This window comes from Aotus nancymaae, unplaced genomic scaffold (assembly GCF_030222135.1).
Source record: "Aotus nancymaae isolate 86718 unplaced genomic scaffold, 86718_ANA_hifiasm-v0.15.2.pri h1tg000008l, whole genome shotgun sequence".
NCBI lineage: Eukaryota > Metazoa > Chordata > Mammalia > Primates > Aotidae > Aotus > Aotus nancymaae.
In genome coordinates, this window is record NW_026988419.1 from 21,783,660 (window position 1) to 21,807,755 (window position 24,096).

Genomic DNA, 24,096 nt, shown 5'->3' on the forward strand with positions numbered 1-24,096 from the left:
GGCATAATTTGTTGTGTAGAATTCAGCACAGTGGCTGACTTTCTATGCTGACTTCTATGCAGTGTTGACTGGAACGAAGCAGGGAAAATTTTCTGGAGTGATAGAGATATTCTGTGTCTTTATCTGGGTGGTAGCTACTTGATGCAGATACACAAATATTGTATACATGTACATGTAAAACGTAGAGCTTACATTTGTTCCGTTTTACTGTAGGTAATATATACTAATTGGAAACTGTATACAACAGAATCTAAAAAGTCGTTTATTTATCTTTCTATTTTGCCATAGTACTTGATATTTCATATTTTGACAACCAGTGCTTTTTAAACTGATGATTGTTGCTATTCGGTCATTCCTTCCTGATTTTCTCCAGATTAAAACTTCATTTTAAAAGAAATTTAATCTGGACCTTCGTGTTGTGGCTTTTAAAATAGTCTTCCAGTATGGCTTCTTTGCAATCTTATTTTATGACTTCTTCTTTAATTCCTTATTTTGTAAGGTGTTATCTTTATGTGTTATTTTTAAAATTAACATTCTAGGCATTTTAGCAGAGACATCTAGGTCCCCAAATCACATATTTATATTTTTAATATTCTCAAATATAGCCTTTAAAAAATCTTGACATATTTGAAAATCATATAATCACTTTACAAGATTAAACCATTATTCTTTCTCTTGCTTTATCCTTTATTTGCAAGTCTTAACATGCCAGCAAGAAACATACATAACAGTATTATTTATTATTACTGTCATCAAGAAAAATCATACTTTTTTGAAGACTTCTAAAAAAGAAACAGTGCAGAAATCGCACATTGTGAGAAGAGTTATTAAAACTATACAAACTAATATAGTAGGTGAGATATTTGAAAGTGACTTTGCAGTATATCCCAGGCTTATTGTATTAAATCCTATAAATAAAACGGACAAATCATTTCTGAGTACTAATATGACTGTCCCCCTTATTGGTAATGAAAACATTGAACTCTACTGATATGTTCTACTGAAGCAATTACATTTTCTGGAAACTTGGAACAGTTATTTAAGAGGATTGTGGTCTGTAATGAGGGCTTTTTGGTAGATACAGGAATAAAAATATGTGAGCTTTATGTAAAGGAGTATTCTATTTTAATAGCAAAAATACATTAAATTTCTCATTCTTTCTTTTTATATACCTTTGTTGTATTTGTCTGTTGTCAGAGAGATTCACCTGCTGTGCATTTTCCCATCCATCTTGCATTTGTATTTTATTCTTTATAATTTTAATGTAGTTTTAATATTTTTCCTAAGATATTTTAAAGTATCATTTTCAAAACATTGAGCAATATCTCTTAACAACAACAACAACAACAACAACAAACATAAGTTATGAGGGTGACATCTGATAAATTATTTTACACAATTGTTTGCCAGTAACTTGAAGATCAGGTTTTAACAGTGCTTTGTAAATATTTTACACATAGTAAGACCTTTGTTGAAGTAAACAAATAAATCTCTTGCCTTTAAAAATTACACTTCAAAGATAGTATTTAAGAGGCTCAACTTCAGTAGTCACTAGGGAAGTGCAAATTAAAATGATAACACTATACACCAATAAGAATGACTACAATGAAATACAACAAAACAAACAAACTAATACTCAAGACTTGACAAGGTTGAGAAGCAACTAGATTTCTCATATACTACTAATGGGCATATAACTGGGTTAAATTGGTTAAATAAAAAGTGATTATCACTATGGCCCAGCAATACTATTTCTAGGTGTACATGCAACATAAATGTGTACATATAATCACCAAAAGGCATTTTCTAGGAAATTCATAGCAACAGTATTTACAATAGCCCAAATGTGGAAAGTATCCAAATGCCCATCAATGTAGAGCTGACAAACCATGCAATACCATACAACAATGAAAGTAAACAATGTAGGTGTATTTCACAAACATAATGTTGAGCAAAAGGAGCCAGACACAAAAGAAGACATATAGTATGCATCTATTTGCATAAAATACAAAAATAAGCAAACACCATCTTGTTCAAATTCAGGATAAGGATTCTGATAGAGTGATATGAGGTGGAAAGTATGAGGAAGGCTGCTGGTATTGGTATGCTCAAGCTCTTGATTTGAGTGCTGGTTACATAAGTGTAATTCAGTTTGTAAAAGTTAACTGCATATGATCTATGCACATCTATGTGTGTATGTTATAATTCAGTTAAAACGTTTCATAAAAATCTTTATATTTGTTCAAGTCACAACATTAATGTTTTATAAATATCCAGAAGATAAAAGGTTTCTTTTGAGTCACTACTGCTAGTTGTGCCGAATGCCTATTACCATTTCTAACTTTTAAATAGTATATTAAGTTTAGCTACTAATATGACCACCTGGAACGAATACTTTGATTTCCTATCTTTCTTGCACCTAGCCCTGGCTCGATGACTTCATTGTGACTAATAAGATATAATTGTGCTGTGGTAATTTGCAGGAATTTTCATTAAAATACAACATGTACTCCTTCTCTGTTCTTTCATTCTTCATGATTTTCTCCATCTTTTGCCTGGTTTTTGCCGGTTAGAAACTGCTTATATTGAAGATAGTAGAGAAACAAGAAACAAATAGAATCGAGCTCACTGATGATTGTGGATTTTTAATAATATCCTTGAATAACCTAGCCAGATTTTTATATAAAAGAAAAATAAAAGTCTATTCTCTTTAAGTTACAACCTAATAGAATACTGATTAATGCAATGTTAGTATGAATACCCAAAAGAAGTGTATTCCTTGCTTGCTTGTACCAAGAAATAACAACTGTTTAGATAATTAGCAATTTTAAATTATAATAGAAGCAACTATGTGACAGATACTGTAAGTATAATACCCCCATTACAGAACTGAGAAAACTGAGCTTCATAAAGGTGGACAAGGCCCACCTTTGCTTTCTCGAAACAAAACTAGATTATGAGCTTAATTTTATCTAGTTAACTAGATTCCGTATTATTGCCTTTATACTTCAAAGCCCTGATAGAGCAGGATTTCTCTCCCCCACCACCACTCTCTCTCTACCTACCTAAAGTATATTATCTACTTATAATATAGCATATATTATGACTTTAATATGCAAGATGGATTTGTGGGGTGGGAAGAATGATTACAGGCAAGAAGCTAAATCCGGTACAAGATGATAGAACCTGAATTAAGGAGTAATTGTGGATATAAAAAGAGACACTATGAAAAACTTTCTTTAGAGTACCATAAATGATTAAATAGTGAAATAAAGGAATTAATAATAAATTTCAAATTTTGAGTCTAGGTGACTTTTACAGCATTTAGGTTGATTTTTAAAGAAGTAAGAAAACAAGGAGAATACAAATCAGGGAGAAATTATTGGAAAAAATTTAGACATGCTGGCACACATAAGGAATTATATAATAAGACAATTTGAGAAGGAAATCTTATATTCATAATTTAAATACTGTTATAAGACAAAATATATTTTTTAATTTTTCCAGGGAATATCAATGAGTTTAAATGGTCTACTACTTCCTTAATATTAGGACAGACAGAATATTTTAAGATCACAATAAATGTGTTCAATATTTTGTGGGATTTATAATGTAAACACCTAGTACATATCACTAACATTATGCTATCACTAAGCAAGTAATAATTTTTTACAAAAGTTGGTCTTGTTCTATGAAAGTTATTAAAATCATCAAAAACTTTTGAATTTCTACGTGCTTGACACTTTCTTTGGCACTAGGGACACAGAGAGATGTACATTATATAGTTCTAATCCTTGAGGGACCTCTAGTAAGATAGGGAAGATAAGGCAAGTACACAAAAGAATAAATAAGAAGGTAAGGTAGCATTTGCTCTATGTCAGATAATTGGTTTGGGTAATCAGTATTGTAGGAGTTAGAGAAAGGGGGAACCCTAAGAACTAGGTGGTCATATCAGACCTCTCAGAGGAGCTAGAACTCAAAACTGAAACATAATGAAAGCTAAGAATTGTAGTGGACACTGAAATATGTATTAATAAGTTAGAACATTGTGGAAAGCATTACTGAGCTTTATTCAATTGAAATCAAGATATTATTTTCTATCTTAAGCTGATTTTCAGCCAATGGATCTAATCATTTCTTCTTGAAATTTCTATACTGTGATGGAAAAACATTCGGTATCTGCATCTATGAGCTTTTGACTCTGATCATTGAGCTGAAATATAGAAGGTTACATCACTCATTTACATTATCACCCTCTACCCCTTCCCAATACAAATGTGACATTTCAATTTTGCACACTTCAACTCTCCTTAAATCATCTGTATAAAAACTTCAAAGCTTGATTGATGATGAATGAGCCATTGTCTCCTCAAGCACCCGGTTCTCATTAGCCTTTAGAGTCCCAGCTTATTAATAATGAACCTTGAGGGCTGACCCAGTGGGGTAGCAGCAATTTATTGTGCTCCCAGCTGAAAGGTCTGGGTTTGGGAAAGATACAGGAATCTCTGGACCAAGTCCATTCCAGAGATGATGTATTAAGTATCACAGGTGTATGATGTGAGCTATATTATTTTTGTATCATTATCTGTCAACAGACTCGTGTGGCTTAAGGTGATGACAGTGAGAAAGATACGTTGCTTTATGTCTGAGAATGTCCTATACCTGCTTTCTGTAGCTTCATCTTGAAAATGGGCTTTGCTCCTTGTATTTTGATTCTTGATTCTGCCCTTTGACTTAGATAGACAGTATAAGTCTGATGTATGCATTATTTAGATGCCCCTACTGAAATTAGACAAGTGCAATATTTCTAATCTTTATTTATTTTTATTATTATTTAAATTCTAAAGTTGAGCTGTAGATGGACCCCTGCAAAACAAGATACTTAGATATACAATCAGGGATAGAGGTTAAATATTCCATTCCTGTTTATTAGATCCTTCTTATATCATATGGTTGGTAGATTTTGAGTAGAATTATAATGTTCACTAATAATATCAATCATATAGACTAAAGTGAAATATAGGGAAAGTGCATTTAAAATTATAATCTTTATTTTGGAAAAAGAGAAAGATAATCTTATTTACAAAATGGTTACAAATTGTGCATGGAGTCAAAGCAATTTTGTGAACTGCTTAAACCTAGGAAAGAGGTCATATTAATCTGTATTTTCAGCAGGGTTGTTACCTTATAATTAGGCCATTTCATACAAGGCAGAGAAAAAAAGCTATTATTCAGTCTTTTACCATCATTTTGGAGAGAATATATTTGCAAAATGTCAATGATTCTGTTAATGGGCACTCATCCCCAAATTCACTGCAGTAACTAGCATTGGACAAAAAATGAAGAGTACAAAAGAAGTCATTTAAATAACACAAACATTTCCTTCCTTATTACACTCATGAAAATGGAAATCAGGAAAGAAATGGTCCAATGGCTAAACTTTGTGGATTGAATGACTAAGATACAAATACTTTCTATCCTTTTTCAAATGTCATATTGGCACTTTATACCTTTCTGAAAAATGTGAAGACACTGTGCAGTAGACTTACGGTTCAATACAAGAACATTTAGGCTTCTCTGTAGCATATGCAAGGTGATTTGCACAGGCTTAGGGAAATTTGGTCTGTCTGGGATAAAGATCATTATTATTCACCTGATAACTAATAATTGAGTTTGGTATACAAAATGGGTTTGGGAATAAAAATACCTTAAAAATATCAAATGTATTCTGCAGTAATATTGTATTTATCAGCTGTATGCATTTTATATAATAAATGCTATTTTCCTTTTGGCTTTTAAAATCTCTAATCACAGAACTATATATATATGTATATATACACACACACACAGTATATATATATACACACACACACACACACACATAAACACACACATAGATATTTTTCTTAAATTCAAGATATTATACATATATATTTCAATTAATCAAATATTTATTGTGTATCTCCTTGAGCCTTGCATAATACTAGAAACTTGAGATATGGTTTTGAACAAAACAGAAACAGCTTCATACTTTCTGAAACATAGGACCAGTCAAGATGAACTATGGAGTGTTTATGGGAAAAGATAACTGTCATTCTTACTTTGATTTGGTCAGAATATAATTTAAAATTAGGAACTACAACAGAAGTTACCTTGTAAATGTTGGTTGCAAATTCCATGGTACTTTTCCAATTAAATCTAACAATTATTTCATTAACTACTGCTCTAGGTTTGATACTATAGATACAGCACTGAAAAGTATTTTTTGCCTTTATGGAGCTTAGTCTAATTATGTTTCAGTTACAAATAATGTGCTACATATAAGTCAAATTCAAAATATTGGAAGATAGTGTGGATTACAATTTACTCTAAATACAAAAAGATTCATGACATCTTTTATTTGAGTTGCATGTATTAATCTAGTCGGAAACATTTGAGACACAAACATATTTAAGTGTTTACTGGAAATTTTCAGTAATGAAATGATACTTTTTTCATAGATGTCATGTCTAATATATCTTACTATATTTAACCATGACATTTATTAAAAAGAGACAGTTCTGTTTTGTCAACTTGCCAGAAATATTTGTATATAATATGATAAGAAAACTCATAGCAGCTTTTTTCTACCAATTGATTAAATGACCAAGAATCTATTTGTGTCTCTCTCACTTTACTCTGATATATTTTTGCAGTGGAAGTAAAATACAATGAAATGAGATGCTTTGAGCTCATTCACATATTCAACATTTTGTTTAGTTTCTGTATTCATTCAGACATTTTGCATATGTGTTTGAATATCAATTAAATATATGCCTCATTTGCCTATCTTTCTTAACATTTACTTGTTACTTTATTTCATGTTAGTGGGAGGGAAACTATTGGTATAACACAGGTGATTTCTTCCAATAAATCTTTGATAAAACTTGTGGAACTCATGGTTATTCTTATGTGTTACCACAAGATCTAAATATAACCAGAAAATTTTTAACTCTTATTAGATAAACATCTAACCAAGTTTTTCTCTTTTCCTAATCCTTGTCCCTCTTTCTTATCTAAAAAATACAGTCAAGCCTCTGTAGTCAACCAAGACAGAAACATTAGGTATTCATTCTAACAAGTAAATAATTTGTGTCTCTAAGACCTTTCTTACAGGTTAGTATCTATTCTCTAGAGTTTTTTTAGTCCAGAAATAAACCTACCTGAATATATATTCTCACAAAAATATATCAAATGTATATTTTAAAAATGTAAAGTTATAAAATCAATGAAAAGTTTAAGACTATATATAAATGCTATTAGAACATTACTTCCTGACACATATTTAGGTAATCAGGTTAATAAAAGAAAGTGTAATATTGCATGTTAAAACTGTCCTATAAGTGTCAATAAAATTCTACATTCTCTGACTGTGAGGTTTTGACATTCAACAGCAGAATAGAGTTTATACAAAACATAAAGGAAAAAGATATTTTCAGAGAAAACAATATATAAATAAACTACCCATCATTAATTGCTAAACATTTATAAATCTTCCTACCAGAATTGCTAGCAGATGCTGAGTTTTGAATTAGGGATGATGAAAGTATCATCTGGATTGATCATGTGTCTTAATTTGAAATTTTAACATGTAAGATTATGCTGGATTTATTATTGCCTCCTTTCTAAATCCCTTTTCCAAGTATAAGCCAAGCTCTTGAGCAGACTATTTCTAAGAAACAAATGTCAACATTCATAGCAGATTAATATTGTTGAAGAAAGGGATTTGATACGACTATTATTCAGTATAATATAATCTGATTCTATTTGAAAAATTTTAGATAGGAAGTTGGAGATGGATACTGTGTTCCTTTGTATCAACTATTTGAAATACAGTGTGACTCCTGAAAAATACACACTCTTTCTGTTTGAGCTATTACCTTTTCACTTTTTTTTTTTAAGTAGAACTTTTCTAAATGTAGACTGAAAAATAACCTTCATTTCCTGGATAGCAGTCAAAATCTCCTTTCTTTGTCACCTAATGGAGAATTATTCCTAGAGCAGAAGAGCATCACCTAATGTCTCATGAGAAAGCTATTAGTATGAGATTGTCACATTTCTTAGATAAAAACTTAATGCCAAACATTAATGTAGAAATCCATTTCACAATCTTTCTTATGTCTTACATCTCCCTTTTGCTTTGATGAAGGTTGTATGGTTAGGTCATAAAAAATAATGAACTGGGTTTTAGAAGTAGAGAGATGATCTAATTTCTTTTTCCTCACTGAAGAAATGGAACAAATAGTCAGTGAAATGACTGATGATGAAAATGGGAGTGATTTTAAATGTAGAAAGAACTGGAATATCAAAATTAATCTAGAGGATTTCGTACGTACAATGCAGTAAGACACTTGGGATGTGACCACCAGTCCACAAATAACCCTCTTGTGGTGCCACACATTCCTTTAGTTTATTTATCTCTCTTTAGTTTAAGGTGACTCCTACAAATTTTGCTTGGGGTTCCACACAAGAGAGATGAATTTCTCAAGGCTACTAAGGGAGACAGCGTTGTTTGCCTTCCCAATATCCATGTTCCTCTTCTTCCTCACTAACATTCCTGTTGGTCTGGGTTTTATCCCAGTAGCAATATCTCCACCTAAATAGTGGCTTATTCAATCTCTGTTGTGGTAGAGGTAGCCATGGGATATGGTTCTGGCCAATGAAATGCAGACATAATCCTTGAGGAGAGCATTTCTTCCCAAATAAAAGTCACAGGAGGAATTCTCTAGGAGGAATTCTCTTGCTTGCTCTTCTCACTTCATCCTGCCTGCAATTCAGAAAGACTGCAGTTTAGTTTTTAGATGTAGCAGCCATCTTGTGCCTGAAGTGAATAAAACTGACACACTACAGATGGCAGAAAGGTAATGGGTACTGTGGATCAGCTCAACTAATATCTGCACCTGCCTCCTACAGGCTTCTTATATGAAAAAAAAATCCCCTATTTCTATAAACTGTTAATTGGGTTTTTATTACTTGTAGTTGAACACTTTATGGACTGATGCATGATTTCTCTTGAATTGCTTTTGTATCGAACAAGAGGGGAAAATGTGGTACATATTGGGCAGGAAGGTGCTATGTGTATTTCTAGCTAATTTCTTAAATTAATAAGGATAATATTTTCTGAGGATATATCTCAGTTTTTATTTTCCTTGATAACTTAAAGATGTCTGAAAGAGAATTCATTTCTGTGGTCAGTCATTGTTTGTGGAAGACAAATTAGCTAATCAAGGCCAGTGTTGTGAAATAAAGAATCAAATACAAATTGGCTTTGGTGCCTGTTATCCCACAGCTATATCCTTATTCCAGTGAACCACAGGATTTGCTATATCTTGCTTGTGTTGTTAAAGAATAATTGACAATCCTATCAATTTCACTTTTGAGATGACGACATTTTTGTGATTGAGACATTAATTTTAGCTTCCACTTTGTGCTAATTACTTACCTACTGACTGCAGTCAATGTCACATTGACTGAAACAATCTCTTTAAGGATAATTTGTCAATTGATACCAAAAATCTTAAAAATATCCACAGTCTATGACCTTGGAATGTCATGTGTGGAAATTTGCTTTAAAGACTAATCAGAGATAAATAGTTAAATACCAACAAGAGGGGATTGGTTAGATAATTACTATTTAGTTTATACTATGACATATCCTATTCTTATTAAAATAATACAGAGTAGTAATTACCATTAAATACTCATATGATATTAAACAAAACAAGCAGATTATAAAATATTGTATAAAATATTATTTCAATTCCAGGGAAGAAAACTAACAATAGACTTATAACATTTATACCAAAATGTTAGGAGTGTTACTCTCAGTGTGTACGAATATGAGTGGTGGTTTTCACTTTTGTAATTTTCAATCTTTTCAAATTCCTGCAATCAATATGTATTATTCAGTGAAAGATATTTTAAAAGATATCTTGGCTATTAGCACCATGACTTTAACATTGAAAATAGCGAAGAGCAAATAGTTTTTGTTGATTACCTTTTCATTAACAAGCAGTTTGACAACAAATTTGTTTCTCTGTTTTTTAATACAGAAATCCTAAATGGTGGAGTCTATGTAGACCAGAACAAATTCCTTTGTTATGCAGACACCATTCATTGGCAAGATATTGTTCGGAATCCATGGCCTTCCAACTTGACTCTTGTGTCAACAAATGGTAGTTCAGGATGTGAGTAGCATTATTCTTTTTAATGTCTCAAAATATTGTTCTACCCTATGTGGAGATGAATGAGTTATGCTTATCATGTCATTACTAATATTTTGAACTTTGATTGCATTCATTGAAATGTTCAGTCATATATGACAGCACAAATGGCTGACCAATCTTTTACTTCTAGTTAATTCTCTTTTGGAAATCATGTTTCCTCTTTACAAATTCTCATTTTGTTAACATGTTTCTCTTTGCTTCATTTAAATTACCTCATCATTCTTCCAGTGTCCAAACATGTGTCCACCTCTCCACAAACTTAAGGCTGGTATCTAACTATTGCTTCAAGTCTCTGTGACCTATATACCATGGAGACGAAGGTAGTAGAACAAAAATGGACCTTCCTAGTCACTGTTATTTTTTAAATTAAAAAGTAAAACCTAGTGAATGTTGCAGAATTCTTAAGCCTTCATTTTCCCCTGAAGTCTTCATGGTCATACTTTATGATAATTTGAAACACTTATGGAATGGAGAAATATAGATTTCATGTAGAAGAAACATGTTACAGTCTGATTTTAGTCATTAGTCTAATAAACTACTGAATTTCTCATTCTTAAAATGTGTATTCTTTCTACCACAAAGAATTTATCAGATTTAAAGTGTTTAATATGATTAAATAATAAGCAAATAATATTTGAACTATGATTTAAACATTTGAAAATTATTATGTCTGGTATCTGTTTCATTTTCATAAAACAGGCTATGGTGTCCCCACATTTATTATTACCGACATTTGTATGAGAACAGAATCTTTATCAAGTGTTAACCAAGGTTTTATATTGCTCATCTATTACATATTTCCCACCTGAAATCATAACTGTCTCAACATAGTTCAATAATTATTTGCTATATTACTGATTGTGTTACGACATTTTTGTGGAAAATCAAACTCCATGGGACAATTATTAAATTTCATCATGGCCCTAATAATATACTGGGGAAATCTGAATATATTTTATCAAAACTGACAGCTGTGTTTTTAATAAAAGGCTAAAACTTTATATAAAAAGTAGAGTAACATAATTTTCTTGTCACCTTTGAGCAGAAATTTGTATGGAATTTTGTCTTTATGGTATTCACGTTGCCTACTTTGTAAAATTACATGTGAAAAAGATGGAATCTGTTCACATTAACAAGACAAATGATGTGTTTCAGAAATGGCTGCTGTTTTCAGTCTGTCCATACTACCGCACATATTATATTGTCGGGGTAGAGGAGGGGTGGATATTGGTTGGGTAAAAGGAAAGGCCTGCTGACTCTCATCTTATCGATTGACTAGTCTGTAATGCTTGAATAAGATCAGCAAGAGTAAAGCCTGAGACAGAAGCCAAAAGGGAAGTGTGCCCACCAGCCTTACAGAATTTGGAGCAGGAAAGGTCTGAGGGGTTTGCTGCACTTTCACAGATGGTGTCTCTTTGTGCTATTCTTTTGAAGACAAATTTGGATGGTTGTGCCTATAATTAGGCAACTGTGGATGTATTGTTTTTTGCGTGTAAATAATTGCAGGTGCAAAAATTATAAATGCAGAGTAGAGTCATAACCAATAGACTTTTACAAATTAACTACCAATTAATTGCCAAAGTTTTATTATTTACATAGTAGTTTTATTTGCTGACACGTTGCATGACACCATACTAATAATGAATTGATTATTCTTTGACTGTTAGTTTCCTATGGTTGTATCTTTAGTCAGTTTAGTTCCTTGTCTTCTTCCCAGGGTTGATCTCAGACACTTTCAGGGTTTTAAATGCAACCTCTAAGTTGATGACTCCCTAGAACTACATACCACCAACCAATCACTCAAGTTAAAAATTTGGGGGGGTCATTATTATCTTTACTTTCTTGTCTCTTGGCAGTTAGTTAATCACGAAGTCATCCTGATTCTTGCCTATTTCTTGATTTTACATATTTATTATTGTGATTGGCCTAGTTTAAGACTTCATCTGTGTCTAAATTACTAAAACAAACTCTGAATTTTTAATATTTTTGAGGCAATGGACACTGTAGCAGCCTGGTGAAGCCCAGTGGTCTCTTTTCACAATATTTTTAGAAGAATAAATGGGCACAAAATAAATATTGAATTCATGAATTTATAGCAATCAATAAATACATATAATAAATTACAATGGATTACAAGGAAAATAAATTAGATTGAGATACATTTATCAAACTGCTTAAGAAACAAATACCTAATACACTTCTTTCTTAGTACATTAAATTAAAAATACTAGCAGTAGGATTAATATATAATGTAATTCTCAAGCAGTGATAGGCATAAATAATATATTTTAAAGGGACGTCTCTTCAACAAATGATGTTGGGAAAATTAAATACCCATGTGCAAAAGATTGAACTTGGGCCCTTATCATATGCCATGTTCAAAAATTAACTCAAAAGCTAATTACAGACCTAATCACAAGACTTAAAACTATAAAAGTCTTGGCAGAAAATATAGGGGAAAGCTTTATGACCTTAGATTTAGCAATAAATTCATGGATATAACACCAAAAACAGCACCAGCAAAAGCTAAAATAGACAAATGAGATGGTATCAAACTTAAAAACATCTGTGCATCAAAAGGTACAATCAACAGAATGAAAGACAACCTATAGAATGGGAGAAAATATTTGTAAATCATGTATCTGATAAGGAATTGATATCCAGAAAAATATATATATATATATTTATATACAACCTACAACTCAATTACATGAAGCAAATAACCCTATTAAAAAGTGAGCAAAAGATTTGTATAGACATTTCTAAAGATGATACACAAATGGACAACAAGCATGGCCAGAGATGCTCAACATTACTAATCATTAGAGAAAAATCAACCCAAAAATCATGTCAAAACCACAATGAAATATTGTCTCCAACTTATTAGGATGGCTAGTATAAAAATAAGAAAATAACAAATGCTGATGAGGAGGTGAAGAAATTGGCATCCTTCTTGGTGGGATTGTAAAATGTGTGACCACTATGGAAAACAGTCTGGCGGTTTCTCAAAAATTAAATATTATCATATGATCCAGCCTTCCCACTTTTGGATATGTAACCAAAGGAATTGAATGCAGGTTCTCAAAGAGATATTTGCATATCTATGCTCACAGCAGCATTATTCATAATAACTGAGAGGTGGAAGCAACCCAAATGTCATTGGTGGATGAATGGATAAACAAAATGTAGTATATACATATAATGATAAAATATTATTCACCTTGAGAAAGGAAGGAAATCTAGCCATATGCTACAACACAAATAAATCTTGAGGACACTATGCTAAAGAAAATAAGCCAGTCACAAAAACACAAATGTATGATTTCACTTACGTAAGGTAACTAAACTGTCAAACTCAGAAAACAGAATGTAGAAATGTAGTTTCCAGGGGTTGGAAGTAAGGCTAAATAGGCAATTGATCTTTAACAAGTATAGTTTCAATTGTGCAAGATTGAAAAATTTCTGGAGATCTGTTGGAAAACAACGTGAATATACCTAACATTACTAAACACACACTTAAAAGTGGTTAAGATAGTAAATATTATGTCATCTTTTTTTACTGCATTTATGAATAAATAATAGTATTTAAGTAGGCTGTAACAACTGGTGGGTAACCCCAATATATCTATGGTTTCTATTGGTTAGTGTGGCTAGTATTGCTAATACTACTGTGGTCTGGTCTTGATATTTGTAATTGATGATAGTGATTAACTTTAATGAAAGAATTAATTAGAATATTAATGTAGTGATTCCCCATTCAAATTCAAGGACCTCCTAAACTTTATCCACAGCCTTTTGAGGAATCCAGAGCCTCCCAGTTAAGAGCCTGTGTATTTAATTGCTCTCCTTGCTTCCAGTCCTGACGAATTTACCCAACAAAATACCTACAAGAGCTCTATTTAATGGAATTTGACCATGACCCTGTCTAAAAATCTTGCCACTGTGACTAACTAATATAGGATCAAGTCTGAACAAAATCCAGTTGGCTTGGAGTTTTCAGCAAATTCCTGCCTATTTCTCAATTCTGTGGATTGAGTTCTTACAATTTCTTTGTTTGCACTGCCCTTTCTCTTCTGTTTTCCAGACTGAATTTCAGTTATACTTTAAGGCATTTATCAGGTGTCGACTCTTTTAATAAGTGGTCTCTTCTTCAAGCTAGATTAGTTAACATTTCCCATGTGACCCCATAATGACTGTAGTTGAAACCTGGCATTCTATCTTACACTTTAAAATGGAAACTCCTTGTAGACAAGGTCCAGTTCATCATTCTGTCCTTTGTTGTGGCATTTAATGGACGGATAACAGATATTCACTGAATGGATAGATATATAAATGAAATAGATAAATTTATGTCTTAGCCTGTTAGTGCTGCATAATGGAATGCCTAAGACTCAATAAATTATGAAGAACAGAAAAGTATTTTCTCATAGTTCTGGAGGCTGAGAAGTCCAAGATCAAGGTGCTGTCATCTGGTCTGATATTTCATAGAGGCCTGGTCTCTGCTTCCAAGATGACACCTTGTATGCTGCATCTTCTGGAGAGCAAAAGAGAATAAACCCACCCCTACAAGCTCTTCTTATAGCAGCATTAATATATTCATGACCTAAACACTTCCCATTAGGCCTCCCACCCAATACTGTTTCATTAGGGATTAGGTTTCAATATGAGTTTGGGAGGAGACAAAAACATTCAAACCCTAGCAGTTTATAAAGAGGAAAATCAGACGAATCTAAATTATATGTTTAAACCATCATTAATAAAAAAGAATAAATGTAAAGTAAAAGTTATAACCCAGAGACTGGTAGTTTATCCACTTTTAGATAAAGACAACACGTATCTATGTGCTTGATTTAATTTATATGTTATATTTTTATATTATATGTATATTCTATTTTATATTATAATAAATGTAGGGTAAAATATGTATACCTATTTTTCCTTAATGTTTGAATAGACACTAATCTGTATAATACTTGTGAATATGTACAAATCACACAATTTTGACATAAGAAATTTAAGAATAGTTTATTCTTAAGCAATATTTGGCAAAGCATTAATGTACATTTTTTGTACAGTAATAATTCTTAATGCAAAATGGTAAAAACCTTTTAGGGGTATTCTGGCTTTGTATTGCCATTTATTTGGGTTATAATTGAAACTGTGAAGAAAAGGTCTGAAGTATCTATAAAAGCAATTAAAAATGATTCTACTCCTTAAAACTATATTATTTAGGAATAATTATAATCAAGTTATATTTCCTGAAATGTACTTGAGGTATTTAAATTCAAACTTCAGGAGAGTTATGGAGAAGTTCCCACCCTCATGAAGAAATCCTTTTTTCTCATACATCCCTAGTAGAAATTATCTATCAATTGGGCTTATTCAATAAATTAATCCTTCAAAGTGAAAAAAATCATATATGAATGATGTTTCATTTACTTGGAGCACTGTAATAATGACCCATCATTTTGATAAAGAATATCAAAATGATGTAAATAAGTTGCCTTCTAAAATTTAAGCAAATAGGAATAAATAAGAACATTAATATGGAAAAATAAAGAAACAATGATTTCTCAACAGAGAAGATAGTGTAGTACAGAGAATGGATTTGGGAGCCAAATTAGCTTGTTTGAAACCTGGCACTGCTACTTACCAGCAATTTGACCTTGATCAAGTCATTTATGCCCTCAATCCCTCCATTTACTCGCCTATAAAAGACAGAGTGTCAAGAGCTGAGCTGAGCTGAGCTGCGAGCTAAGCTGCTAGGTGACAGTGGTCAATTTAGACAAGCAAAAATGAGGGTAACAGTCAAGCTTTTAATCTCTTACTGCAATAGTTTATTCAAAAGGCTAAATCAGAGAAAGCACCAACTACACTGTTTCATGTTTCCCCCATAGAACAGTGCCAGGTGAGGGTCAGATGGATGAGTGCAGACATGGGGAATTGTTTCACTGAGGAGGGAGTGGCAGAAAATGGTTCTGAAAGTGTTATGAACCTGGAAGCTGAAAGGAGAGAGGGGTGGGTGGTAGGCCTAAGAGTAAAAAGTACTAAGTATGGAGTCAGAGTGGAGGAAAGGTGTCTTCCAGGCCCCCCTACTTTTTCCCCATAAGGAGATTTTAGTGAAAGCACATAAGGAAAGCCTCTGTCAATGACCCTTAATAAAGTGGTTTCTGAATAGTGTGCCTGAGCCAGGATGGGAGACATGCATGAGACATGGCTGATCAGCAAACCCTGAGTCTCTTACTGCAACTCCCTTAGACACTGCAGTACATTGACTGGGCACCAAGTCTGGTGTGGGAGGACAGCTTTCCCCCCTGAGACCTGCCAGGTAACATAATTGCCTGTGCTCCTGCCTGAAAGATCACATATTGGTTTTTTTCCTTTTTTTCTTGCCCAGGAGCTATTATCATCAACTTCATAGGGCTATTATGAGCAATAAATGAGTTAATGTGTCAATCGGATGGTGATTTCTTAGATCAAAGGAATAAAGGACCTTCCGATTATAATTTTTACATGAATTGACCATATGAGGACAGAAGTATTTCTAAAATATGTGACAGTTATATTTTCATTATATATTCATTGACATTTAAATATGTTTCTATATTTTAAGTGTGTGTTAGTAACTGGAAGGTAGTCTCTCATAGCTTTAGCTCATCAAGACACTGAGAAGAACAAACCTCAGGTGCTCCAGATTCTACCACATTTTTCTTAGATTAATTACACCAGGTACACCGCTCATTCTTAGTTGCTTTCTAGAACCAAATACCAACTAACAACTGAAGTGGGAGTGGGGGAACTGGCAAATTCATAGATACCACTATATTCATGAACCTTATTTCAGTACTAATCATTTGTTTAAATCGGATGTTCTGCCAGCATTCAAACTATCCATGTTCTAAACCTTTTTTTTCCCGTGACTTTTATGTATGATAATAATGGCCCACTCCTAACCAATGCTGCACTTTATATTACATATAGCTAGCTTTCTTGAACTAGAATAGAATTCTCAAGATTGAGTACAATTAATTCTGATTTATTATTTTAAAATAAAACCCCAAATTTGGGAAATAGGAACATATGAAAAGCGTCGGACATGGAAAAGATACATTGAATCTGTATGAATCCAAAAAATTGTTTTTCTGAAATACCTATAAAGTTTTTTATTGACCTGATTTAATAAAACAAAAAATGACAGAACTTAAGATCATTTATGAATTCAGATGTAATTTTTTGAATAAAATATTAGCATAGGAGAACTAACAGAATCTAGAAATGTATTTTAAAAAAGAATGCACCAAGATCATTTGGCAGCTCAGCTGCCTTTTTAATGCTGTTTTGAGAAAGTAAGGACTTGCCCCTGACCCATACCATAGACGGCCTTTGTCACAACATTTATAAGAAGAGGCTTTCCAGGTCAGCTGAAACTCGCTCTAGGAATTAACTTTTACTTAAGAACATTACCAGGAGCAAGGACAGTACACCTGCTAGCCTGGTTTTCTTGTCTCTTAATGCATTGCTTCGCTTTTGAGTACAGTTTTCAATATACATCTTTATTGTTTTTTTAATTTTTTTTTTTTTTGAGACTGAGTCTTGCTCTGTCACTGAGCTGGAGTGCAGTGGTGCAATCACAGCTCACTGCAGCCTCAGCATCTTAGGTTCAGGCAATCATCCTGTTTCAGCCTCCTGAGTAGCTGGGACCACGGATGCATGTCACTACGCCCAGATAATTGTTTTTTACTCTTTGTGGAGACAGGATCTCCCTATGTTGCCCAGGCTAGACTCAAACTCCTGGACTCAAATTATCCTCCTGCCTCAGCCTCACAAAGTGCCACGTTTACAGATGTGAGTCACTGCACCCAGCCTTCATTCTTATTATATATGATAAGTTTCTCTCAGTCAACCTTTTGCCAAATAGTATGTGTGTGTAATTATGAGAAAATAATTATAAAAGCATGGTCATGGAAAGTGAGTAGTTCTTCTGTAATAGGGGATGTAGTGTCTTGAAGGCTTATTTAAACTGGATGCGCCATTAAGACATACAGGATTTAACCTATAAATTAACTTTGACAAAGTCATGTAATGATTTTACAAATATCGAGAGAGTCATAGAGGTTATGGGATTGGCTTGAAACCAGTTCCTGGGGGTTCAATTCCTTCCTTTCTTGTTTAGGTTTTCACATAGGCTGGCTCTTCAAATGTGTGGTAAGGTGGTGGACAGCAGTAAGCCACTCTAAATTAGTAGATGGTTGTTCAATTGTTACTACTTTTAGTTTTGAAGCAAAGGCTTCTCAGATCCTAAAGATTAATATAACTTCTGTTAGTGAGATAAATGAGCCTACGGATGAGATAATGTTTCATGTGTTGCACTCATCTGGATAATTGGAATAACGCTAGGGCATACCGGATAGGCTGTGGATAAAAGGTTAAATTAACACCTATGAGTATAATGGTGAAGTGGATTTTAGCATAGGTTTGATTAAGTACATAGCCTGAAAATAGGAGGAATTGGTGGACAAAGCCTCCTATAATGGCGAATACTGCTCCTATTGATAGGACATAGTGGGCTACAATATAATATGTGTCATGTAAGACAATATTTAGTGATGAATTAGCTAACACGATGCTGGTTAAACCTCCTACTGTGAAAAGGAAAATGAATCCTAGGGCTCAGAATATTGCAGGAGATCATTTTATGTTACCGCTGAGCAAGGTAGCTAATCAGCTAAAGACCTTGACGCCAGTAAGGATAGCAATACTTCTGGTAACGGAGGTGAACTATGCTCGTGTGTCTACGTCTATTCCTACTGTAAATATATAGTGAGCCCATAGGACAAATCCTAAGAAGCCAATTGATATCATAGCTCATACTATGCCTATGTATCCAAATGATCCCTTTTTTTCCAGAGTAATATATAACCATGTGGAAGATTATCCCAAAGCCTGGTAGGTTAAGAATATAGACGTCCGGGTGACCAAAAATCAAAATAAATGTTGGTACAAGATAGGGTCACCCCCGCCAGCAGGGTCAAAAAAGGTAATGTTGAGGTTATGGTCAGTTAATAGTATAGTAATGCCAGCAGCTAGGACTGGGAGGAAAAGGAGCAGAAAGGCTGCTGTAATGAGGACTGATCAAACAAAAGGCGGTGTTTGATATTGGAATATAGCTGGAGGTTTTATGTTAATAATTATGGTAATAAAGCTAATGGCCCCTTAAATAAAAGAGAAGGAGCCTTCTTGCCCAGGGGAGCGAGAAGATGGTCAGGTCCACAGAGGCTCCTGCATGTGCCAATGATGGGGGGAGAAGTCAGAAGCTCATATTATTTATCCTGGGAAATAGCATATCAGGTGCACCAATTATCAGAGGGACTAGCCAGTTGCTGAAACCTCCAATTATGATTGATATCACCATAAAGAAGATTATGGTGAATGTATGGGCAGTAACAACATTGTAGATCTGATCATCTCCTAGCAAAGTTCTTGGTTGGCCTAGTTCTCCTCCGATTAGAAGGTATAGGGCTGTGCCTACTATCCCTGCCCATGCACCTAATAGCAGGTATAGTGTTCCAATACATTTGTGGTTAGTTGAAAACAATCAACGATTGATGAACATAGGTGGTGGTGGGAGGGTGGTAGAATGACTGAGCAAGCATTAGACTATAAACCTAAAGACACAGGTCAAGGCCTGTTTTTACCAACCCTGAGGTGATTTTTCATGTTGATTTGCAAATCCAAAGGAGCAGCTTCAGTCCTGCCAGGGCTTCTCCCACCTTTGTGTGTGTGTGTGCGCGCACGCGCATATGTATAGATAAAGTTAAAGAAGTATCATCCCTGATTTCTTGAAAGTGACAGAATATTTATTCCTTGGAAGTACTTAACCTGACCTCCAGGTGGCAGAACAGAAGAATTATCTCATACCCTCTCTTTCTTAGCTCATCTTAGTCCTCATATTCATCATGCATTGCATGTATTATTTTTTTCCTGAAAATCATAGCATAGATGAGTATATAAACATAAATATATCAAAAAATTCATTTGTATGTAATAAGTACATAAAAAGTAAACATTTATGTAAATGTATAAATACACACATATATACAATATTAGTCTCAACAGTTTATGAGTTAATTTCTACTTCTCTTTTATATTATAACTTAACCAATAATTTAGAGCAAATTCTATAGCTTCAACTCTCTGATCTTATTCTCTTACTGCCAACCTCCTAGCATCTGCTACCAAGGACCCTCGTCACTTCACAGCTGAGCTAGCTGGGCACTCCCTTAACTGCTCTTAAGACCCAGGTGCCTGATTCCTTCAAAGCACAAATAAAACCAGTTATTGACAAGGCATGGTGGCTCATGCTGTAATCCCAGAAATTTGGGAGGCTGAAGTGGGAGGATTATCTTAAGCCTGGAATTTGAGAGTAGGACCCCATCTTTACAAAAACAAAAAATAGCCTGATACAGTGGAGTATACCTGTAGTCTTTCTTGGGAGTTAGAGGTAGGAGGATCACTTAAGCGCAGGAGGTCAAGGCTGAAGTGAGCTGTGATTGTACCAGTGTGTTCCAGCCTGAGTGACAGAGTGAGATCCTGTCTCAAAAAAAGAAAAACAAACAAACAAAAGGTTGGTTACTAACATAATTGTGTTAATAATAAGAATGGTTATTTGGGGAGAGAGAGGCCCAAAATTAGCTTCCATGTCCTTGTCCATGTGTTGCCATTGAAGACATCCCCCACTGCTGAGACCCTCTGACCATTTTCAGACCTTACGGATTAGTCTATCTTCCCCTAGGTCTTTTGCCTCCTCTTCAGTTCAAAGCTCATTTCATTTTTTGTTTCTGACTTAGTGGAAACATCAATTGTCATATCAGAAAATACTCCAGGCACAGAATATGTTGTGGCTCCCTTAGACAAGTTTTAATAGTGTATTTCCCAAAAACATGATTTCTTCAGTCTTAACTTTTACCATATGTCAGTGCTGTGCTGATAAATGTTTAAGAACTGCTCTCCAAAAAATAAGGAAAAAAGGCCCCAATTTGTTAAGCTTACTGATTTTCATGGTATAAATATTCGTAACATCTTCCCCTTTGAGCAATCAGTGTGGATTTTGGAAAAGATGTCTAGACATCACACCATTATGTAGTATTTCCACCATACATGTTCAGTAGATGTAAATAAATGCAATTCCATAGATAATAGCAAAATATAGCAAACTAATTAGGAAATAATAATTCCAGTATATATTACCTTTGTTTTGATGACATTTAATTATGAGTTTATATAGTTTAATATTTAGTAATGGTGGTTTAATGAAAAGCTCTAAAAATTCTAGAAAATTTTAACAGTTGGATCTGAGCACTGAATTGTCACCTATGAATATGAACAGACCTGTAAAGGTGATGCCAGGCTGAGGCCAGTTCAGTTGTTTATCATTTTTCTCTATAACAGCACTAACATATTTGGCCAACACCTCATTCATAGTATGAACTGATTGCAGCCCCTAGTCTATTGTGAGCAAATGCTGAATAACGCGCGGGCGCGCACACACACACACACACACACACACAGACACACATACACACACACACACACACACACACACACACATGGTTTTCAAGAAAGAACAACCTCTTTAGCCTCTTTAGGGACAGGGCAGCTTAGCTCAAAATTTGTAAAGAGAAAACATTTGATTCTTCAGGGTCATTTTCTGCTATACTTTTTATTTAAATTATTAAACTGTATACTTAGCTGCATTCATGCTAACTTTTGCATTCAAGTTTCCCTCAAGAATAATGAATAGATTTTATTTCTATTTGACTAAAAGTTGTAGAAAAGTGGTCCCTCTCAGAATAAATAAGAGTTTCTGTCTCAAAGATTAACTCCTCTGTACCCTACAAGCTTACTGCTTTAGCTCTTAAAATGGCAATTTTCCACCTTCGACTATGTTTAGATTTAGTTTCCAATGACGAACCTTAAATCTTCTTTATGACTATAGCTTGTTGGAAGAAAACATATTATTACATGAAGTGACCAGCAGAGATGTTGTGTAGCATGGTCTAGCACTAGCATGAAAGGACAAAGTTTTTTTGTCCACAGGTAACTAGATTAATGGTTTCCAAACTTTGGCATGTATTGGAATTCACTCGGATTCTGCCTGTGTAAGTTTTGTTTATAGAAGAGAATCTGACTACTTTCAAAAGTCTCCTATTGATTCTAGGAAGAAGTGTAAGTAGCACTGGACTAGCATAAGATTTCTATGATGGCAAAATGATTAGCAAAACCTAATATGATGCAGACATTTCAGGGTATATGTTAGTTTGAAATTGGCATAGAACATATGGGCATGCTACACATGAGCCAACTACCAAATACATGAGTCCCCTCTTAGAGAATATTTAGCTTTCTGTCGTTATGTGAAACATCTATGTCATCAATTTCAATAATAACAATCAATGCTTTAAATGCCTGTGACCTCCTGGGCCTGGTGTAGCACATGCACTTAACCCTATTTCTATTTTGCATATTCTGTAAGGTAGGTATTAAAGGCCTGATTTGGGGGTCTCTGAGAGCCTCAGGCAGCTTACAATTTCTAGTATGGAGCAGATTTGTTGGCTTCCAGTGAATAGTAGAAGAGATAAAAATTTCTTGAAATAGTAGGTCTCTGGAATTCAAATTGTCTATTTGAGGGCAGCCTTCAGGTTTCATTGTCTCTGAAACTTATTTTTAAGTATATTTTCATGAGCATTTTCACTAAAATATATGATTTTTTCATGATATATTTTATAGCTTTCATGATAAAAGTCACTGTATTTTAACAGAGGGAAAAGTAAGCTCTACTTTTGCTTTAGCATACTATTGATACTAAAGCTCATTTGAAAACACCTTATAAATAAATCCATCAAGTTAAAAAAAGTCTTATAGGAGAAAGGTTTTCATACTGTTCAAACAGAATAGATAGAGAAAGACCAAGTAATTTGAATAATTGGCTTTTCTTTGAAGTAGTAACTGCTAACATTTTTTTAAATGACGAGTTTTTTAAAAAGAATTAGAGATTTTTGGAATTTAATAATGACTTTGTTTTACCTTTTTCTAAACAAATTCTGTATTGAATATTTCCTTTAATAAGGAAAATAAAATGGAATTAACATTGCTTTGAATACTATTGAATTTTAAAATGTTTTAGAGCCGCAAAATGTAAAGTAAGGAACATTAATGTGAAGTTATTCACAGTATGAAACATCTGGTGATCTTCCACATTTTAAAAAATGTACCTCACGTAAAGTTTAAGTCATTCTGCTATATGAGAATTTGCAAAAAATTCTAAGACTAGAAGAATTAGATGTAGAGGTTAAAATGCTAGGTTGGTAAAACTGAGTTAAATTTTCTCCAAGCAGAAGTCTTATCTGTGATAATTAATATTGAGGGTCAACTTAATTGGATTGAAGGATACAAAGTATTTTTCCTGGTTGTGTCTGTAAGGGTGTTGCCAAAAGAGATTAACATTTAAGTCAGTGGACTGGGAGAAGCAGACCCACCCCCAATGTGTGGCACCATCTAATCAGCTGCCAGTGTGGCTAGAATAAAGCAGAAAGGAGAAGATGGAAGAGCAGACTTGCTGAATCTTCTGGTCTTCATGTTTCTCCCATGCTGGATGCTTCCTGTCCTAGAACATCAGACTCCAAGTTCAGCTTTTTGACTCTTGGACTTACACCAGTAGTTTGCCAGAGGCTCTTGGGCCTTTGGCCACAAAACAGAAGGCTGGAATGTTGGCTCCCCTACTTTTGAGGTTTTGGGACTCAGACTGATTTACCACTGGAATCCTTGATCCTCA

At 33.8% G+C, this 24,096-nt stretch overlaps 1 protein-coding gene across 2 annotated transcripts in view; it reads left to right on the forward strand.

The window, feature by feature from the left end:
• The window catches only part of ERBB4 (erb-b2 receptor tyrosine kinase 4), a 1,187,482-nt gene that overhangs the window by 765,519 nt on the left and 397,867 nt on the right, over positions 1 to 24,096 (forward strand). For both annotated transcript variants that reach the window (XM_012446038.2, XM_012446041.2), the window contains exon 4: positions 10,092 to 10,226. In XM_012446038.2, coding sequence (XP_012301461.1) covers positions 10,092 to 10,226 — 135 coding nt within the window. The remainder of the gene's footprint in view (positions 1 to 10,091; positions 10,227 to 24,096) is intronic.